Source organism: Podarcis bocagei (genome assembly GCF_964188305.1).
Source record: "Podarcis bocagei genome assembly, chromosome: 6".
NCBI lineage: Eukaryota > Metazoa > Chordata > Lepidosauria > Squamata > Lacertidae > Podarcis > Podarcis bocagei.
This window is the reverse complement of record NC_138130.1, coordinates 82,198,808-82,220,804: the sequence shown is the minus strand read 5'-3', so window position 1 is coordinate 82,220,804 and position 21,997 is coordinate 82,198,808. Positions and strand designations below refer to the sequence as shown.

General features: G+C 46.1%; 1 protein-coding gene and 1 long non-coding RNA gene across 5 annotated transcripts in view; one reads left to right on the top strand and one right to left on the bottom strand.

Annotated features, from left to right (window-relative positions):
- Window positions 1-532: 532 nt before the first annotated feature.
- The window catches only part of LNX2 (ligand of numb-protein X 2), a 76,058-nt gene continuing 54,593 nt past the window's right edge, over window positions 533-21,997 (bottom strand). For all 3 annotated transcript variants that reach the window (XM_081197943.1, XM_081197944.1, XM_081197945.1), the window contains exons 2-10: window positions 20,107-20,600; window positions 15,674-15,921; window positions 12,250-12,449; window positions 11,006-11,374; window positions 8,218-8,361; window positions 6,031-6,208; window positions 4,174-4,405; window positions 2,191-2,349; window positions 533-1,602 (exon numbers count right to left, since the gene is read on the bottom strand). In XM_081197943.1, the coding sequence (XP_081054069.1) occupies window positions 1,467-1,602; window positions 2,191-2,349; window positions 4,174-4,405; window positions 6,031-6,208; window positions 8,218-8,361; window positions 11,006-11,374; window positions 12,250-12,449; window positions 15,674-15,921; window positions 20,107-20,501 (2,061 nt within the window). In that variant the 5' untranslated portion in view covers window positions 20,502-20,600 and the 3' untranslated portion in view covers window positions 533-1,466. The remainder of the gene's footprint in view (window positions 1,603-2,190; window positions 2,350-4,173; window positions 4,406-6,030; window positions 6,209-8,217; window positions 8,362-11,005; window positions 11,375-12,249; window positions 12,450-15,673; window positions 15,922-20,106; window positions 20,601-21,997) is intronic.
- Window positions 4,413-12,333, top strand: LOC308589163. Of its 2 annotated transcripts, XR_014009117.1 has the most exons (4): window positions 4,413-4,758; window positions 8,993-9,114; window positions 11,088-11,254; window positions 12,195-12,333. It is a non-coding gene; the product is annotated as an uncharacterized lncRNA (long non-coding RNA). The 2 variants fall into 2 exon arrangements; XR_014009116.1 differs by lacking the exon at window positions 8,993-9,114.

Below are 21,997 nucleotides of genomic sequence, written 5' to 3'. Positions count from 1 at the left end.
TCTCATGGTGGTGGCAGGTGACATGGGGCTGTGCTAGCGGAAGGCAGTGCAATGAGTCCCGCTAGCGCAACAGGATTTCTCTCCTCCCAGAATCTACTTGGGACGGTCAGGAGAACGGCCGGGAGAGCACGCAGAGGGAGGAAAAGGGAGATCATTCTGTCTGGCAAGCAGAAATGCTTGCGCTGACAGAATGATCTGCTTGGTGCAACTTTGAATACCACCCTAAATTTCCCGATGGGGCTTTTCCAGCCTTATTGGGAGATGCAAGGCTCTGAACCTGGGTTTGTCTGCATGCAAGGCATCTGCTCTGCCACTGAGCTATGGCCCCTTCCCCTGTACAGTTGCCTGCAGCTTGTTTGCTGGAGCCGTGATTAGCTGTGGCCAGCATGACACCAACCTCCCAACAGCTGAGTTGCCTACTGGGATGGGGAAGGGCTGAGCCAGTGTAACCAATGCAGTGCTTCCACCAGTGTGGTTGCACAGTCCCAAGCTTGCCTCCACCTTGTCTAGGTAAGCAGCAGCGGCACCACCTGCTGCTCGCCATAACACAAGGAATTGCCCCCTTCTGATAGAGACATAGGGATTGCAAGACATAGGATTCAACTTGTACGACTGTTCTCTGGTTGAATGCTCAAGAGCACACGTTAACCACAGGAAAGGGTGCTTCTTAAAAGCTTCTTTCCCAAGTGATGGTGTCCACAACATGGGGAAGCAAAATCGGATATATTTTATTGGAGTTGGGGGCTACCGTTGAGAGTCCTGCGCGACAAGAGTCTGCTTGCACATTTCATCCTGCCTAGTTCAAGCCCTCAGATCCAGCTTGCAGATTGGATCCTGCCAGGATCCTGCTTGTACAATTGGGCCAACACTTAGCAGCAGCAGGATCAGCAAAGCTGGCCTTGGACATGCTGGCATGCCATCGTGCTGGTTGGTTGAATATAAACACTAGGGTCGCTGGGGAAAGCTGCAAGCAACCCCTCCATGGCCCTAAAGCAAGCATAGGCAAACTCAGCCCTCCAGCTGTTTTGGGACTACAACTCCCATCATCCCTGACCACTGGTCCTGTTAGCTAGGGATGATGGGAGTTGTAGTCCCAAAACAGCTGGAGGGCCGAGTTTGCCTATGCCTGCCCTAAAGTGTGTTGTGCACGTGGATGCTTGGATGGGACAACTTGTGGAAAAACAAAGCAAAGCAAAAACACAACAAACATGGCAGAAATGGTGGTTTTGAGATGGAAAGAGACACACAGTGAGGTTGAGAGTCTTCCTTTCCCATCCCTAGCTCCCCCGCAAAGTATGAATGTAGCAGTTTTTGGCCCAGCTTATTACCAGCTGCATAAGTAGTAGAAAAGGGGGGGGGGGGAGAGAAAACACAGCTTGAAGATTTTGAACCAGCCATCTAGAAAAATTAAGCTGCTTGAATCAAAGTGGTGTTTGTTTTCCTTTTGTTTTCCTTTTTTTGCTAGTCTATACAAGACTTCCTGGCCAGCAGATAACTGTCAATGTTACTTTGTTCCTCTGTTCCTTCAGCATAGGAACCAGTGCTGAGTGGCTCATGCCCACGGTTGAAAGTCCATTGACAGCAACAATCATATCGCCGCATCTAAAAGACAGAGATAGAGAGGGAGAGAAGCTAGTGAGGGCTAGTAACATGACACAGTCGCAGTAGCCTAACCCTGGGATCATTCACAACCCTGGGATGTACTACTGAACAGGCACACACAGGAATGCACTGTGACGGATTAATTCTATGGCTTAAATCTCCATACATTTGCGTAAGAGAAAACAACAGTTCTAAAAAGCGATTGGGTACTGTGTGCTAGTACACAGCTTCTGCACGCTATGGTTTATTAAGACAAGGTTCCTGGCTTACCTTCACTCACAAGGTTGTTATTTTCAGCTAGTTGACTTGAAATCAACCCTAAATGCCCTAACCTTGGTGGATAAACATTTTCATTTTTTAAAAAACTATCAATTTTGAAAGGTGACTGTGTTGTGTACGAAAAAAGAATGGACATGCAAATAAGCTCAGTACGAACACATTATAAATTTACACGGGAATACGTTTAGAGCACACAATCTAAACATTCCACAGAATGTCACAAAGAATTTGCAGAATCACATACAAGCTCTAGCTATTGTCCTTCCTTGTTCCAGATACACATAAAAAGAAAGAACCAGAACAGCTTACTTGAGTCTTCCATCGAAATACGCTGGTGTTCCCAGGACAATTGTTTTTATGAAGAAAGGCTGATTTGTGTGATTTTCTTCATAGCCGCCGACAATGCTAAAGCCCCAGCTTGCTAAATTGCTCCTCCGTAGCACCACATCATGGCAACTATGCAGGCAGCTGTGGAAATAATATTATTATAAAATTTCTATACCACCCTTCATGTGAGCATCACAGGGCAGTTTACTATATAAAAATGCAAAAACATATAACATAGTAACAAACAACAATTCCACCCCCCTCCACGCACAGTTTAAAAGGTCATAGATTGCTTAATTAGCAAAAGCCTAGGTGAAGAGGAATTGTTTTGCCTGGTGTCTAAAGATATTGAACAAAGGCACCGGGTGAGCCTCCCTGGGGAGAGCATTCCACAAGCAGGGAGCCACTGCAGAAAAGGCCCGTTCTCAACTTGCTGCCCTCCAGGCTTCCCGTGGAGGAGGCACACACAGAAGGGCTTCAACATCATCCCAGGGTCTGGGTCAGTTCATATAGGGAGAGGCAGTTTTTGAGGTGTTGGGGCTTTATAGGTCAAAAACCAGCACTTTGAATTAGGCCTGGAAACGAACTGGCAGCCAGTGAAGTCAAGCCAGGATTGGCATTATATACTCAAAACTGTCCTACCCCGGTGAGCAACCTGGCCACTGATTTCTGCACCAGTGGAAGTTTCTGAACTATCTTCAGAGGCAGCCCCATGTATAATGTATTACAGTAATCTACCCTAGTAATCTCTTCTAATCTACACATAACAGGTAGAATTCAACATCACACTACGATGAATGTTCCATTTGTGCAATCATTGCTGCTTGCCGGACAGAACAATCCTTCCCCCCTCCTATCCTGTGCTGTTCTGGGGGCTCTTCCAAATCCCTACTGCCAATTTCAGGGGACATGGGAAGGGAGTAGAGGGGGAAAGCCCCATTGCACAAGCAACGGGTTTCTATTGATGGGGCATGTTAGGTGAATCCCTCTCATAAGGTGGTACTCAGCTCAATTTTATTCAGAGTACAATCATACCTCGGGTTACAGATGCTTCAGGTTGCGTTTTTTCAGGTTGCGGACCACCAAAACTCGAAAGTACTGGAACGGGTTACTTCCGGGTTTCAGCGGTTGCGCAGAAGCACTAAATTGCGCTTTGTGCAGACGCACTGAATCGCAACCCGCACATGCACGCTGCTGCAGGTTGCGGACATGCTTCCCGCACGGATCACGTTCACAACCCGAGCATCCACTGTGCACCCACAGGAATTAATGAACCCGAGTAAGTTAGGTCTAATAATTTCAACAGGTCTGCTCCGAGTATAATTTTTTGAATATTGCCCATAAATTATAATATGCAAATGTTATGCTAATCAATGTTCTCTCTGTTGCTCGTTTTTGGGATGCATTTTCCCTGTTAGGGTGAGGACACTGCAGTTGGATGTTGTGGGCCTCCCTTTCCAACAGTCACAGAAGAGAGGTCGGCTTCTCCTGTGTGGTGCTACTCTGCATTCTCCAATATGGCAAACTAGATGCAAAGCCAGACCAAGACATAGAAGAAGAAGAAGAAGAAGAGTTTGGATTTGATATCCCGCCTTTCACTCCCTTTAAGGAGTCTCAAAGCGGCTAACATTCTCCTTTCCCTTCCTCCCCCACAACAAACACTCTGTGAGGTGAGTGAGGCTGAGAGACTTCAAAGAAGTGTGACTGGCCCAAGGTCACCCAGCAGCTGCATGTGGAGGAGCGGAGACGCGAACCCGGTTCCCCAGATTACGAGACTACCGCTCTTAACCACTACACCACACTGGCACGAGATGTGCACTCGCAAATGGGTGGTGCACTGATTTTTTAACTAAGAAATATTAATCGGGAGGCCTAAAGGCTACTCCAGAGGCCTGGCCAAACAAAAATGCCAGAAATGCAGAAGACCACAAGTCAAAGTAGGGTTGTCTGATTGTCGAGCAGTACCTGGGAAGCCCCAGCCACATAACCCATGATGGGGACCAACTTGCATCGTATTCATTCTCACTGATGGTGCTGGGCTGCTCATCATTGGCCTGGGGCTGTTCTTCAGCGATCTGGACCTCCAAAGCTTTGAGGGCAACGACGGAAGAGGCAGCACTGGCTTTCAGCATGGCCACTGCCTCACTGTGGCTTAGGTTGGTCAGATCAATGCCGTTAATATTCATCAGCACATCGCCTGGTGGAAAAAAGAAAATAGAAGCCATTAGTTGGTCCAGAAACCTGTGGCTTTCCTGTGCAAATGCATAGCTTGTTGTTTTCTGCTCTTCACTCGCACCTGGACCCTACAGGCACATGCACCTGTGATGGTACGCAAGGTGGTTCAAACCCAGGTTGGAACAGAAGCATCTGGCATAGTGACGTCCACTTCTGGACTGCAAAGTCAGCAGTCTTTGGGAAAACGACATACCGCGGGGGCATGTTTGCAGGCCAGAATGTTGCACACCAGGCACCAGATGGTTTGATGGGGGAGACCTCCCTCCTTTCCTGCCTCCCACTTGCAGCCATTGCTGAAGCATCAATAGCCGCCAGGTAAGCGAGGTGGAAGGGATGCAGTGCAAGATTGAAGGGGGAAGAGAGGGGGTTCCGAGGCTCTCGAAGGCCTAATTGGCTTGGCTTGGAAATAAGCAGAGTTATCTGCATTTTGGGAAGGGGAAACATCTTGGCTTGTTTCTAATCCAATCCTAATGAGGCTAGTAGGTCCTGTGTGATGCAAGTCCAACCTGCTAGGCTGCTTGTCAGCTGCCAATAGATTTTTACAACAGTGACACAAGATGCACAGCGTTTATGGGTATATTGCGGTGTTGCCAGCTCTGCGATGCACAGAGGATGCATCTCTTAAGTCATGAACAACTTCTTGCTCTTTACCCGTGGCTAACAGATCCAGAAAAAGGAATGAATATTATGCACGTTTGCGATACATTCAAGCCCTTCAAAGTGTGCTTTCAGGGTGGGGTGGGAGAAGCCCCAAAGTTATAATATATATACATAAATTATAAAGCAGAGACACACATATAATAAATGTGTGTCTCTGCTTTAGAGACATGCAGAACTCATTTGAAGGAACGTCTCCACCCCATCATTCTACCTGGACACTGAAGTCCAGCACCGAGGGCCTTCTGGCGGTTCCCTCGCTGCGAGAAGCCAAGTTACAGGGAACCAGGCAGAGGGTCTTCTCGGTAGGGGCGCCTGCCCTGTGGAACGCCCTCCCACCAGATGTCAAGGAAATAAACAACTACCTGGCTTTTAGAAGACATCTGAAGGCAGCCATGTTTAGGGAAGCTTTTAATGTTTGATGTATTACGGTATTTTAATATTTTGTTGGAAGCCGCCTGGAGTGGCTGGGGAAGCCCAGCCAGATGGGCGGGGTATAAATAAAAAGTTATTATTATTATTATTATTATTATTATTATTATTATTATTAGGAAAGGGGGAAATTAAAAGGGCTAGATGAGGAAAGCGCTTCCCAAAACTCATTTATACACCTCAAGCATTAAAACTGATGCTCAGAAAGGATGATGGGGCTAGCCTACAATCCCATTCATCCCTGACAGGAAGGAATATTCTTCAGATACTGGAACACATATTCAATGTGATATCTAGCTTGGACTCTTCTATTGTAACTTGCCTATACAATGGACATTATTTGTAATGATTACAGGAACAGTTGTTACCCCCATAAGATAATATAATAATAATTATATAACCCCCCCATTCATTTCAATGGAGGTTGTGGAGAGCTTTGCACTTTGGCTAATTGGGAACAGCGCAACACACTGCCTGAGGAGCCCATTCTAGTCCCACCTCTTTTGATCCTGCCATCTCTTGCCAAGCAGCCTTGAGGTTGCACGCTCGTGACGAATATTGGCAACTCCCCACTCTTGCTTCCTCGGCCTCCTGCTACTGTCATGCCAAGGGACTCATGGGGCTCTTTCTTCACCGTGATATGCTTCTCTTGGCAAGTAACGCATTGGGAAAGGTCCTGCAAAAAGGCAAATGCCGTCCGTGAGGCAGGCTGAATTTGAAATCCATATTTAGCCTTTTATAAAGGTGTGGTATTTATTCCACCCACCCTGCCCCAGCAAAAAGAAGAAGAAGAGCTGAGATCTGGAGCACCTCCATAAACTTCCCAGGAAAGGCAAAATGTTGCTGTACCCTGTCATCTGCCTCTGATACCATGCTGGGTGGCACAATAGCCAAGCATCACTCCACCCTTGGGGGGGGGGGCTGTTTAGGACAGTTATCTTTTGGAGGTGTGGAAGTGTCCAGCAACAAAGACTCACAACTAGTGCCAGCTGTTGAAATTATATGCTCAGGTGCTGCTCACTATACTCCGCTCTGATTTGCAAAGAGTACCAATTTTTCATAGAACAAAGGTTCAAGGAGAATATAAGAAAAACGTAGGGAGGCAAGAGCCACCTGTTGGATCAGGCCAGAGGTCCATCATCTCTTCCAGCATCCTGTTCGTACAGTGGCCAACGGGATGCCTGCAAGTGTCAGGGACTGGGCAGAGGAGGAATGGTGGAGACCGCCTCCCAGCCTGACCCTTCCAGAGAAGAAGACAGTTCAGAATTACCTCGGGTTAAGAACTTAATTCGTTCTGGAGGTCCATTCTTAACCTGAAACTTCTTAACCTGAGGTACCACTTTAGCTAATGGGGCCTCCCACTGCCACCACACCACCGCTGCAAGATTTTTGTTCTCATCCTGAAGCAAAGTTCTTAACCCAAGGTACCATTTCTAGGTTAGCGGAGTCTGTAATCTGAAGCGTCTGTAACCCAAGGTACCACTGTACAACAGGGGTTTGAGGGAGGTCACAGTTCAGAGGAAGATGAGGGGGAAAGTTGGGAAATAACGGGAGAGGAGGAGCAGGCAGAGCCAGAGCAGCAGCGGGCTGACATGTTGTCACTAGAAAGCATTCCAGACCCTCCATCTCCCAGAACTCGGAGAGCAAAGGGCTCGGAGACAGATGGCCCTAAGAGGCAACCGTAAGGGTGTGTGTGTGTGCTGTTGAGGCATGAGGAAGTGGAAGAAAAGGGTGTGGAGATTTACTTGGGATACCATTATTCTAAGAGGCTGCATTTTCAAGCCTCTCTCTGTAAATACTGAATAAAACGCAGATGGTAAGGACTTTTCCTTGTCTTATCCGTTCCTAGCAACCTGCCGTGGGGGTTGGTTCCTCTGCCGCCGGACAGCAAATGGGATATGAGCACAACAGCACTCACCCCAGCAACTGGAATTCCAAGGCAGTATATAAATTTAATAAATAAACAAAATAAAATACTGCCTCTGACACTGATATTGATAGGTGCCAGTCAACCACTTATAGGAAGAGCCACACTACCCACTGGAGCAGACATTACTGTTGTTATTTGTTAAATCTGTATACCGCCTGTGAGGAATGTGTGTGGTTGCTCACGAAGATAATAGCCAGGACTCCGACCTGTCTTCTACAGGTTTTATTGCGTGCAAAACTATGTACAGTGCATAAGTCCAAAATACATGTCTGCCTCAATCACTGGCAGATTCCGGAAGTAGTTTCTTCTGGTTTGCCCTCCAGCACAAAAGCCCAGGAAAACCCCCTCTCCGCCTCTTTTCCTTACGCTTAATTCCCTGGCGAAAACTATGCGACGGAAGAGGCCTTTCCAACTCCTTGGGAGCGATGTTGTGGCTCATCTCAGCCTCAGTGAGCTTTTGCATCAACCCACCCCCCATCCGTTTCTCCTGAGGGTTCGCCTTCACCAGATTCTGACGAGGTACAGCTGCACAACAAAGGGGGAGGCTCTCTATACGTTCCTGCCTCTCTCCTCTCCCCTGATGATGGCAGCCCCCTGACACCGCTTTATACCTGTAGGTCTCAGGGCAGTTCAGTTTTTTTCCACCCTCTCTCCAGCAATTCATGACCCCCCACCATGAAACTGCTTGTCACAATTTTGCTAGTAATTAGGCACTACTTTCAGTGGTCAGCAAGCCCCACCGCCCTCCAGCTTACCTTATGTGGGCTGGGCCTGTTACTGTGATACAGCGAATGAGACTGGTGTTGGCTGATGGGGTGAATCCCTCCATCTCTGAGAATGCTCACGATCTGTGACTTGGCAGGCCTGGAAATGGCTAGGCTCACCCTCTCGCCGCTGGCCTGTGGGGAACAAAAAAAAAGGAACAGGAAGGGCAGCTGGGAAGAAATCAGCATTATTGCCAGCACCACAGCCAGACAGCCCTAAAATAAAATGGGCAATGCATGACGCAGGGTGATAGCAGAGGAGATTTCTGCTTTTTCTCACAAGCCAACTAACCACCAACTGCTGCCTGATGCAAAAGGTATAGAATGGAAGAATTCTGCGCCCAGGAATCTCTTCTGAGTACCAGAACTGGACTAGGCCCTGTGCACACAACTCTTTTGGAGGGCCCTGTTTGTTCACCTAAATAAATGTGACTATGTCCGAAAATATGACAGAGCTAAATGCATAAAAGTGAACCAGTTAATAACATTTTTTTAAAAAAATTGAATTTTAAACTAGGAACTTCTGGTGGGCTGTTTTGTTTCATTTAAAAAAGAGGCAAAGACAAAAGATCTTGCCAACTAGCTGGCTGAGGTGACAAATATGCAGGTAACGTTCTACCCAATCAGAGTATGATGATGCAACCTAAGAGGTTTAAACTCAGTTCATGCCTATAAATCTGTCGCTGCACTCAACAGCCATTCTGCACAAAAACCCATTCCTGAACAATTTTCAGTATTTTGGAACGGTGATTTATTACATTTGCAGGTCTGTGATGTTATGCTCCAGGATGCCATAGCAGTTTCCCTAAAAGCAGGAAAACAATGCTGTTTCTCTAGTACACCACAAGATGTCCTGTTAAAGGTTGCTTTCCTGTGGAAACTGAGATGGTACATGTGTGAGAGACACAGTGATTGAGGAGATAAGCTGGGATGGATGAATATGGGTTGCCTAGTAGTTTGCTTGAAGTAATACCTTTTTCTTTTTTTGAAAGGTTGCCATTTCCTTTGAAACGAGTATTTTAAAAATTCCCCTTTTAACTACTTGCTTCCCTCTTCTCCTTCCTGATCCCAGTCTCTTCCCATGTACCCATTCACAAAGCAAGAGGGTGTCTCAAATGCCAGTGCAGTAACACAGGGGTCCCTGGGGTGACCCCCCCCCCATTTTGCATTTTAGGTGGGGATTCCCATTTACAGGGCTCAATCGTTCCAGCTCTGTGGATGCAGAATATCATCAAAAGGCTCCAGCCTAGCTGGGGATCGTACAACTCCCTGAGCTGTAAATGTTGATCACTGTAGATCAAAAGAACTGGACAGGGTACATCGTTCTATGTTGGTCTTAAAGAGACCTAAAAAACTGCTTTGCAGCAAGCCAGATCATTAGTTCAGCCGGACTGGCAGTATCTAATCTCACTGCCAGCAGCTCTCCAGCTTCCCTGGCAGAAGTCTTGCTAGTTGAGAACGTTTCCTGTTATTAAGATATGACACCCAGTCAAAGCACTGGTTCATGTAGCATTAAAAGCTGATTTCTATAAACAGTCTAAGAGTGTGTGAGCAAACCCATGCTTTCTTCCCTTTAGTGAAACAAAAACAACAACTCCTTGTGTCAGGGAAATTACCCACAAGAAACCAACCATATCATTTTAATATGGAAAACAGCCTTCATTGCACAAGTAAGAGTCCAAGGAGACTCCATGCTAACAAGTTGGTTTAGCACAGTCATGTCCAACTTCCAGCAGGCTGCGACCTGCTATTGAGTATCAAAAACTGGCAGTGATCTACCACACTCTCCCATTGTCATTCTTCAACTTAAACATATTATATTTGGCTGGGGATACCCAGCCAGATGGGTGGGGTATAAATAATAAATTATGATGATGATAAAAATAACAAATTATTACCCCCACAGCAGACCCCTCCTAGGGCCCTTGGCACACGCGGGAAACCAAGACGCCCCAAAATGTCCAATTCCCCCTTTACCAGATGAAGAGCTGGCGAGGAAAGTTCAGCATCCACGCAGAACTAGGAGAGAGAGGACATTTTCTTTCTACAGGAACCGAAGGAGGAGGGGCATCATTCTCTCTCTCTTGCCCTTCCCGCATCTCCCGCCACAGCGCTGCAGCCTGTGTAGAGCCCACGCGCCTCATCTTCACCTCCCTGCCCCATGGCTGCGGATTGTAGGGGGCGGAGGCAGATGCCTTGCGCCTTTCCAGGGCCAGCCAGCTGGCTGGGCATCAGGCAAAGCCAGTGGCTTGAGCGGGGTGTGGGAGTTGGCTGTGAGGCAGAGGAGGCACTAGCACCAGCCAGAGCACTTGCTGCGGCAGTGGTGAGCAAGCCTAGCTAAGCAGAACCTCAATGGGCCATACCGCCTGAGGAGTTGCTCCGGCTGCAGCCGAGCACGCATTGAGGGTGCCTGGTGGCCATGGGAGAGGGCAGCGGGTGGAGACGACGAGGCCTTGGTCGTGACCGACCAGAATCCATTGACGCGTTGGACATGTCTGGTTTAGCGGTATGAGCATCAGATATGACATTTTTCCAATCCAGGGATGGAAAACCTGTGGACTTCCAGATGTTGTTGGACTCCAACTCCCATCAGTCCCAGCCAGCATGGCCAACAGTCAGGAATGATGAGAGTTGGAGTCCAACATGCCACAGGTTCCTCATTCTGGTTTATACTCTTATCTCGCTAGGTTTCCCTTAAAATCTGCAACATCAGCATCCTTGGTAACTAGCAGACCATTGTGACTGCTTTCTCACCCTGCAAGATTAAGCCGAAATTTACCTGGATAATCTGAGCAGCCAGTTCTGGAGTGCCATGCTTCAGGTCGTGCCCATTGATAGCCAACACTTTGTCGTTGCTACAGAGCCGGCCATCCTGAGCAGCCAAGCCGCCTTCCAAAAGGTCGAGGATGAAAACCCCAGGCTCGTCTGTTCTGCGCACCAGCTTGATGCCGAGTTGCTCGTTGGAGTCACGCTTGTGCAGGGTCACGTGGAAACTATCCTCTCGCTGCGGGGGGCTGTCACTGTGGTTGTGAGTTCGGCTCCCAAAGCGTCTCTCTCGGAGCACGGTCAGATGCAGCGCCGTGCAAGGCTGGGAAAGGATGGCCCTGGCATGGTTGTGGGACACGTTGCTGATATCAAAGTTATTGACCTGAAAGAAAAGAATTAGGGCCATGTCAGTGGGACATGCAACAAAATGTTGGAGTGTGGAGTGCACCATTTAGGGTACCAGCCAACTACTCCTACTTGTCAAGATCTTCTAGTTTGAAAATGTCTCCTCCCCAAAACACACACACACACACACACACACACACACACACACACACACACACACACAGTTCTTACTTGAAAGGGCTTGGATGCTCCCAAGTTACAATTTTCACATACCCTGATTTGAGCCTAACCTCTTTCTTGCAGTTTTTAAGATCAATGAGGGTGCGTATGTGCAATTTAGAGAAATGAGCAATAGTAATACACAGAGCTTTTTTTCAGCCGAAACTCAGTTCCGGTACCTCTCAGGTGGGCACCACTGCCACTATAAGCGAACAAGGAAGGCGTTCATGGTGCATTCTGGCACCTCTTTTTCTAGAAAAATAGCACTGGTAATACATACTGCTCTGCTAGTTAAATTACGTTAACGTCTTATAAAAAAAAAACCTCGGGGGCATAGAAAGCTAAAGGAAACATAAGTACATCGTTTTACAAAAGGACAACAAGACATCCAGTCTGACTGCCACATTTAGAAAGATACACCAGAATGGAAAAGAGTTATAGGATGAGAAACCCCCAAGAGCTGCATAAATCACCAGTATCAATGCTGAAAGGGCAAACTCACATTGCCTGAATAATGTTTCCCAACCAGAGACTGCCATGCTAACATTTGTCCAGAATAGAGAATTCCAATTAACTGCCAGGAAATGATAACACACTCTCTCTTTCTCTCTCTCTTCCCCACCCACCATTTGATATAGAACAGCACAGTCCGGACACACGCAAGTTGAGAAGAATATATAATTAGATACGTACTTGCAGTATTTGATCTCCGGCAAGGAGTCTTCCATCTCTGGCAATGATCCCATCTCGATAAACCTCTTGAATAACAATGTTGATCAAAGGTGTTTCATTGCCACCCACTATGCTAATTCCCAGCTCGATATAAGGATTGGACCGATGGATTTCTATGGTGGTGATCTCACCTTCCGGCAAACTCGGCGGCTGATGGGTTGCTGCCCGATTGGAAAAGAGAACAATATGGACGCCTAAATGCGTTTTTGTCCCTCAACAGAGGAAACTTGTGGGCAACAAACAACAGGATACCTGACATATTGTAATGCAGATCAGCTGAAACCAAACTTGCACAACTTACACCTGGCAGGCTAAGCCCTGCCCACTAGATTCATGTACAGGATTGTGACCTGCCACATTCTCATCAGCCTGCCTACTTTTGAAATCGCAGGCAGACAACAAAACCAGGAGCTTTACTGCACTACGATGGGCCTCTAGACATGGGTGTGACCAGCACAGCACAGGAGTGGAGAGCTTCAAGCCGGGGGCAAAGGTGGCCCTCAGGATTTTAGTAAGATGAGTGAAATTGCCCTGGAGTCTATGGAGTTCAGCTGCAGTAACTGGTGCCATCCTAGGTGCGGAAGGATTAATTCAGAAAGGCCCTGAGGCACAAATACAGGAAGCCAACTGTAACGAACATGGGATGCTCATGAGTGGCTGACCAGATTGCACGCCACTCTAGGAAGGGGAAGCGGAAGAACTCCTTTCCTCTCTGATAAGACTTCGCTTCCTCTCTAAAACCCCAGACTGAAACATTACCATAGGGTAACTGCAGGTGAATGCTGGTATTATTCAGTTTCCTCTTTTCTTTTTCTTTTTTTTTGGTAGAAAAACATCCGATAGCTGAGAGCTGATAATGGGGAATCTAATTTTAACAAGATGTTTGACGATATCTGCAGAAAACACAGTGCTTCAGTATGGCTACAGAGGAAGCACATTAAAGGGGATGAATTATAAACTATCCTTCCCATAACTGCATTAAAAGAGAGATTTCATATTTTCACACTAGGGTTTCATTATTCAGAAGCAGCAACCACCAGTACCCTTCAATGGATGATGGAGAGCCTTTTTAGTTGTATTTTTAATGTATTTTTTTACCTCTGTGGCGCTAATTGTTTTTCTCTTACACTGCTTTCTGGTTGGTTTTATATTGATTTTATGCTGGTTTTGTGCTGGTTTCTAATAGCTTTACGTTGACTGTATAGACATTGTTTTAATACAGATAGGTATTGTTTTTAATATGTATATCTTATACATTATTTTATTGATTCATAACTTTTCTAAACCACATCGAGGAATCTGGGGGTGGGCAGTAGAAAAATGCCATGAATAAATACATTTTAAAAAACCAAATAAAAAGCTTCCTAATGTCAGCTGCACTGCTAGCTCAAATGGCTTTAAACCAGGGGTGGGAAACCTGTGGCCCTCCATATGTTGCTGTACTACAACTACCATCAACCTGACCATTGTGCCACACTGGCTGTAGATGATAGGAGTTAGAGACCAACAACACCTGGAACGCCATAGGTTCCCGAATGCTGACTTAAAGGATTAGGAAGAGTCATGGAAGCCAAGTCAATGAATGACTATTAGCCGTGATAATGAAATAATTTATCCATGTTCAGGGGCACGATTCTGGATACCACCACATGCTGGGGTAGACAGACAGTGAGAGAAATCTAACACTCTGCTTCTACAACTCCCGAAGGCAGCTGATTGTTGAACCAGCGTTTCCCAATCTCAACCCCTCCAGGCAGTTTGGACAACCTTCCCTGGCCAGATGTGAGCCAGAGTAAAGCAACATCTGGAGGGCACCAGGCTAGGAAAGGCTGGGCAAGATGGACCTTGGGGGAAGCAGTAAAAGAAGTTCCTACAACCAGTTGGGCTAAAGCTGAACTGGCAGTGACTTGGGCAGGAGGAACGGATGCAATCTAGTGAAATAAATTGCAGGATGAAAGCCCAAGGTGAGGTGCTCAATCTAGGAAACAAAGTGCAATGTAAGCGCTATGGTTACCCTTGGGTTATGTAAGCAAGCCTGGGTGAATCAGATGGCTACGTACCAACTTGTGTAGGTGCCAGAGGGCATTTCTCCAAGTTGCCACTGTGGTCACCGTGATAGATAGAGGGCAAAACGCATGGATACTTCGAAGGAAAGTGCAGGGAGGCTGAATGGAGATCCATGGTTTTGCATGGGTGTCAATCTCTGCATCCTTGGATAATGTTTTATCTTCTCTAATAACATCCTCCAATAATGCCCTACACTTCTGCATCTGTCTGTCTGTCCTGGCTGGGCAGGCCTGCTCTAGAAAATGCTTACTGGAATACTCAGTGCACTGACAGCAAAGGCCATATAGAGCGCTGAGCTATGCGGAGCATTTCCATCATCCCAGATCAATTTTAGAAGGCTCCATTGAGGTGGGAGGGAACCCAAATGGTATATTCTGTTTTGGTGGCAGCTATGGTGGTACACTTCTGAATGTCAGTTGCAGGAGGGTCCTACTTGCAGGCTTTCCCACGGCATCTGGTTGGCTACTCTGAGAACAGGGTGCTGAGCCAGACGAGCCTTTGGTCTGCTCTTATGATACCCCAAATCACCTGGCTGTCTGAGGTGCCCACTTCACCCTGCTTCCAAAATAGCACTACAGTGGTACCTCAGGTTAAGAACTTAATTTGTTCCGGAGGTCCGTTCTTAACCTGAAACTGTTCTTAACCTGAAGCACCACTTTAGCTAATGGGGCCTCCCGCTGCCGCTGCTGCACGATTTCTGTTCTCATCCTGAAGCAAAGTTCTTAACCCGAGGTACTATTTCTGGGTTAGCTAAGTCTGTAACCTGAAGCATCTGTAACCCGAGGTACCACTGTACAGTTATTCACATGTGCATAAACAGTACACTAGGATGAATTTCAAACATCATGTCACTCTTAAATTTTAGGAGATGTTGGTTCAAATCCCAGCATATTCTGGAAGGACCTTTGGCTTGGCAATCTCTCTCTCTCTCTCTCTCTCTCTCTCTCTCTCTCTCAGTTTTCTTTCCTGAATGGTATTTGAACCCTTCTAAGGCAAAATTCTGAGCTCAGTGAGCTGATTATGATTAGATTTATCAATTCATTTTTTTTCTTGATTACTTAAAAATGTGACCTGATTAACCAGGTAGATTTTTTTTTTAAGCCCAGTTAATTAAAGTATTTCTCAAACCATGGTTTGCAGCCCTAACGACTTCTGAGTGAGAATGAGAGAGAAAAGGTGTAAAAAATAACAAGCAACGGGAAAAAGTTGACCATGAAAATGATTGCATGCAAGAATAAATCTGGCTTGGGGGCTTCCTACGTTTCAAGGTTTAATACAGGCAGAACAAACAGGATGTCAAAAGAGAAACAGAACATACTGTCAGCTCCTGTGTTCTCCTCAAAGGCAGGGTTGTCAAGGCCAGACTCATCTGTCCACACAGGGACAGTTGCTGATGTAATGTTCTGCTCTGCTGGTGCTGTTCCTGTCCCAGAATGCTCTGCGTCAGGAGACTGAGAACCTGGGTGATCTATCATGCTGTTCTCATTCTCGCTCTCCGCGTCTGCCTGCAATTTGCTGTTTTTTCTTCTCTCCAAGGCAGCTCTTCGGTGGGAAGCCCCAGGACACCTAAGGACAAAACACAACAATGTCTTCACATGAATATAAGGAGGCTCACAAAATGTCTGGACAAAAAAAAGCAAAACTTTTGGTTGACTAATCTGGAGTCTTGCTTGCGATCCAACTGAGTAGCAATCCATGTCACACACACTCTCCAAACAGACGTCTCTGCTAAATAGTTACAGCAGCCTCTGCTGACCTGGTGCTCGCCAAATATTTTGGACTACAAATCCCATCAGCACCTGCCAGCAGAGCTGATGGAAGTTGTAGTCCAAAACATATGGAAGGCACCAGGTTGGCAGGGGCTGAGTTACAGTGTTATTTTGGAGAAGGGCAGTTATGAGCTAGTCTTTTGATAAAGAACCTTTCCCATCTCATGACTTCAGATACAGTGGTGCCCCGCAAGACGAAATTAATTCGTTCCGCAATTTTTGTCGTCTAGCGAATTTTTCGTCTTGCGAAGCACGAAATCCCATAGGAATGCATTGAAAATCAATTAATGCGTTCCTATGGTCAAAAAAAGTCCAAACAAAGCCAAATTTGGTACAACAACAGTTTATTAACTGCTCTTTAAAGTCACACATACTGTAAAGAGCAGTTCAAAAATTGAAGGGAAAATAAATTAACTTTATAAACAAAACATGTCTTTGTTTTTAGACAAAGGAAACAAAGCCGCGAGACGTTTTCGTCTTGCGAAGCAAGCCCATAGGGAAATTTCGTCTTGCGAGGCAAATCGCGAACGGAAAAACCTTTCGTCTAGCGAGTTTTTTGTCTTGCGAGGCATTCGTCTTGCGGGGCACTACTGTATAGGTGTTGTCCAAAGATTGGGATTCCCTACCTGAATGTTAAATCTTCCTTATATTTTTTAGATGAAAGGTATGGAAAGAGTAACATGAAAGCCCTTCTTTGTCAGACAAGGAACAACAACAAAAGGAGAGCAACTTTTTTTGGCTGGGACTGAGTGACTCCTGCTGGGTGATCTTTGACTTGTACCTCCTACCGACTGACACATGTGCTTTTGAAACCCTAACTCTTCCACTCTTCCCCATTGGTACACCCCAAACTGAACTATCCTTGTAATCCAGTCCAGGGTTAGCTTAAACTTTTAGAGGAATGACATGGGCCCATAATACTTGGGCACGAGGGGCAGGGAGCTGGGGAATGAGCTGAGTATGATGTCTGCCCCATCTCCTTTGTATTACATGTATGCATCAAACTCTGACTCCAAAGATCAAATATAAGTTGGAGCAGTCCTCTCTCAAATCAGCTTATGGTGGGTGCTCAGCAAGTTCCACCACCTCTTTTTCTAGGGAAAAAAATAACCCTGACAAGTAATATGCACAAGTCAAAATGGGTGGCCATGTGGACAGTATCTCACAGTGACAAATAATAGAAAATTGGTGTTTGGTTGTTTTTGTATTCCCCACCCCCAAATATCCTGCATTCCTCATCCACTGATCTGTTCGGTCCTCTTTCGTTTCTGCCACTTGTGCTCCTCTGCTGCCATTGGTTGACCTGTTATGATGTCACAGACTGCCAAATCCCAAGGGAGAACTGGAATGCCTTAGAACAGGTATTCTGAAGTCAATGAACAACTTTTGCTTAAAGCAACTGCATCGTCATTAAAACATGCACAAGGCAGAGATTGTGATGTGTCCACCACAAAAAATAGTTTGAAGGGATTCCAGTACTAAACAAACTGTGCAAGGGTCGAATCTTTCTCTCTCTCACACACACGAATGATATAGCTTGGTATGGGAAATAAGGGTCTGGATCCCAACTAAATGGAACTTAGTTAATATTGAAATCACTTGGTCTTAAGCCATGACTAACTGATTTCCAAGCATGGCCTAAATTCAACTTAGCTTGAATCCAACCCCTGGACCTTAAATTCTGCAAACAGCACTGATTGTGCCAGGGCACCTTTGGCCCTCCAGATGTTACTGAAGTAACTGGGGCTGATGGGAGTTTTAGCTCAGCAACATCTGGAGAGCCAAAGGTCCCCCACTCCTGGACTTCACAAATCCCAGAGATCTCTGTTAGGTACCAAGTGTCCAGCAGAGCCCCAGCCCAGGGTGTGTGGTCTGATGTGACTGGATGCACCCGGACAGCGCCATGTCTCTCCACCCCACCCCCTAAAATTGATTCAGCAAAGTTGCCACCCTTGTTGAACGCTGCACTATATGCTGAGTTGCGATGCCGATCTTCGACATCTGTATGGCTTTTCTGAACACTTGGCAAGAATCAAATGAAAGCTGGGCTGAGTCCTGTAGAACAATCTTGGTCCTCTGTTCAGTAATTGACTTTTTGGCAAAGTGCATTCCAAAGGACTATTAAACATTTAAGAAGGTTTTGAAATGTCACATGCTAGGGAATTAAAAGTCCACCCAAGACTTGCGCTGGCTCATTTCAGAGGAGCTCAAAGTGCTCTGAGGGAGCCTGTGGCTCTCAAGAGAACTTGCTGAACCTGAAAATCTGATAAATCAATGGGATGCTAATGAGGCAATAGGGTAATATTGGGGGCGGGGTTAGTGACCAGGAAATAATTACATTTGTGCCCCATTCTTCTAATCTCCTTGTTGAGCTAGCTCAGAGATTCGCCACACACTCCAGAGCTGCCTCAGGGTTACATTGACATTTCATTCATCTTTTATGCTTAAATGAAGCAGATTATTTTGTCAATAGAAACTACCGGGTTTGAGCCAGAATGACTGCAAGGCCAAGGCCAGTCGAGTCTGTTCTAGTTCCCGGTGGTTCAGAATAATAGCGAGTGCTGGCCTTGGACCTGGAAGCCTGAACACATACAGATTCACTGGGGTGAATTTGGGCAATCGACAGATCTCAGGTTTCCCATCTGCAAACAGGAACGACAGGTTGCAGCTACACTTCTTGAAGCCCCCTCTCAATTCAGTAGTTATTAGTCACACAGGTTGTTAAAGTGTGTATAGGATTGCAGCTTAAAACATTTTACATGTTGAAAATGGCAGGGTAATGATGGCATTTGAGAAGGGAGATGGCTCACAGACATGCTTTGCATGCATAAAGTCCCAGGCTCAATCTCTGGCATCTGCAGGTAGGGCTAAGCAGGACTCTCCTGCCTAAAACCCTGGGGAGTGTAAATCCTGAGCTAGAGGGAACAGTGCTCTTACTTGGTATAAGGCAGCTTCCTAGGTTTCTAATGATAACCATGGATGACATTCATTTTCTCCCGGGTGGACTGCAGACAGCATAGGCCTTGTTTGCAGATTGCGGTGACCCAAGTTGCAGGCTTACTGTGATTTATTGGGAACAATCAACATGGTGGGTGCTTGCTTCTTCTTTGTCCCTCCCCTAGCTCGAGTGGGAGAAAAAGCTTGGACGCCCACAATTACGCTTGACTTCCCATGACACCTGAACCCAGAATCATGGTTTAGTTCTTCCTAACAAGTCAGGCTAGCTAGCCAGCCCTAAACCATGTTTTGCTTTTGGTACCAGCTTCTTGGGGAGACACAAACCACAATCTTGGATTTGGACATTGTGGGAGACCAAACTTAACTGCTGCTTCCTGTTTCCCTCCCCCCTCCTCCTTGTGCCCAGGGAGGAGCGAAGTAGAAGATTGGGCAGAAAGCATTAGTATGCAGCTAATTCCCGATAGCTCATGATACGCCATGAACCTAGGCTGATCAGGAGCCAACATGGTTCATAAATTCACCCAGAGGATGTAGTTGACTTCTCCCCAGAGCAAGTGAGCCTCTAGAAAAAGACCTGATCTTGATGGCAGTATAGTTGGCACCAGGCTTGCTTTTGAGAGGTCTGTCCAGGTTTTTCAGTGCCTTACTCGACTGAAGGAAAGACTGAGAGGATTAACCCTGAACACCCTTGCTTTAGGATGTTATTGCCAGTACTGTAGTTTAAAATTGTTTTATTGATTGTATCATGACCTGGGATTGCTGTGCAATAAGAAGTGAGGTGTGTTTAAAAAACAACAACACCACCACAAATTAATAAATGAACAACACTCCTGAAAAGGAAAAGTGTTTCAGTCCAAAACACATACATACGAAATCCAGAGAAAGAAAAGCATACTTCAACTCACATTGACATCCATGGCATATAAGCATGTTAGTCTTGACGGCTCAATCCCACACTTTTCAAATGCGACTGAAAGATGCAGAACTTCTAAGTTATCACTGGTGGATGGCCTTTCCTACTTACCTGTTTTTGAGGTGTGCTTCCAGGTCACACCGCTGCATCACTTCCTCGCACGCTGAAGAAAATGGGCACAACACCAAGAGTTTGTCAAGCAGTTTGTGGACGAGGATACTGGATTTTTTGCACAACTTAAAATGGAGCCGTTTGCGGTCCAGAGGGCAGAAATCCTTCTCCTGCAGGAAGTTCCGTAGGCACTTATAGCAGAATGTGTGGCCGCAAGGGGTGTCTAATGGCTGTAGCAAGGGCTGAAGGCAAATATGGCAGACCAAGTCATCGTCTACATCGTTCTGATAATTGTACAAGTGGTTCTCCCTTGTCCAATGCTGTTGGCCACATTCAAAGCACAGAGGGTTCAAGTTCTGCTCCACCGAGACCATCTCCTCGTTTGTGGTGCCCATTATAAAGCACTCCAGTTTGGCCTCCTCGTCAATGGAGAACTTGATTGTAGAGGTTTTATTTGTTCATGATTTTTTTCTGTTTAGCAAAGAGTCATTTTTCTGAAAAAGTAAAAAAGAAAATAATCATTATTGAGATTCACTGAAAGTGAACAAGAAGACCTGATGCAAGAGAAACTGTGTTCAGCATTGCTGTGTGTACTAAACTTGAGCTCAACCTCTGGCTGAATCTGGAGGGAGAAATTTTATGAAGGAACAGCTTCCCTATTTTTGCAATTTGGGGGCAGGGTGCAAATTCCATGGCTGGGTATGGGCAACATACAGATCTTCAACTAGTTCCTCCCACTGGTAGCTGCTATTCTACCACTCCAAAATGATATTGCCACCAGCCTTTGGGGGCGACCAAAATGGTGGCCATCAGGAGGGAAAAGAGCACCAGCAGATTTTGTCCGCAACCCGCCACTGAAATCCTCCACCACTTTTGTACCCTGAAAATGGGGACATGAAATTGGTGTGTGTGTGTACCACAAACCTAAAAATTGAATTAAAATTAGGTGTCCGTGTAACCCAGTTTCTGCGCCAATAAAAGCTGACTGCAACAACCCGTTTCACATTATGCAAAATGAGTTGTTTTAACATAAAGAACATAAGAAGAGCCTGCTGGGCCCACCTTCCTGTTCTCACAGTGGCCAACAAGATGCCTGAGGGAAGCCTGCAAGCAGGACTCTTCCTTTCTTACATTTACCAGCTACTGGTATTCAGGAACATTACTGCCTCAATCGTGGAAGCAAAGCAGAGCCATCATAGCTAGTAGCCATCAACAGCCCTCTCCTCTTTTAAAGCCATCAAAGTTGGTGGCCATCACTGCCTCCTGCAGAAGACAGTTCCATAGTTTAACTGTGATCTGTGTGAAGAAGTACTTCCTTTTATTTGGACCGATCTTCCAACATTCGACTTCACTGGATGCCCACGAGTTCTTGTGTTATGAAAGAGGGAGAAAATCTTTTCTCTGTCCTCCTTCTCCGTGCTATGCATGATTTCCATGGTTAGTCTTATTCTGGATAATATCGTGAAATTGTTTATTATTTACACCATTCGTTCTGGTTTGTTACGGAGGCAACAGGGGCCTATCTACATGTTCCATGAAAACAGCCCCCTTTGAACATTGCGTGTGTGTGATTCAGAACAGAGCAGCAGCAGCGTGCGCACATTTCCGTACTTCCTGTAACTCCACTTTCCAAAGCTGCTTTTCCTTACAAGAGGCTGCCAGGATTTTCTTTCATGTATTTGCACGTAAGCTGTAGTTCAGTCCTAGGCTATGTTGGATACTGAAACCCACTCCCAACAGCTGGAAATGTTCTCTTCTGGCTCCTGGCATTGCCTGCACACTTTTAAACATTCTTTGACAGCTGTTAAGAGCTAGAAGTTTGCTGTAAAAAGAATCATAGCTGAATTTGTCACACAGAGGCACCACATTCTGTATTTTTCCAACGCTCCAG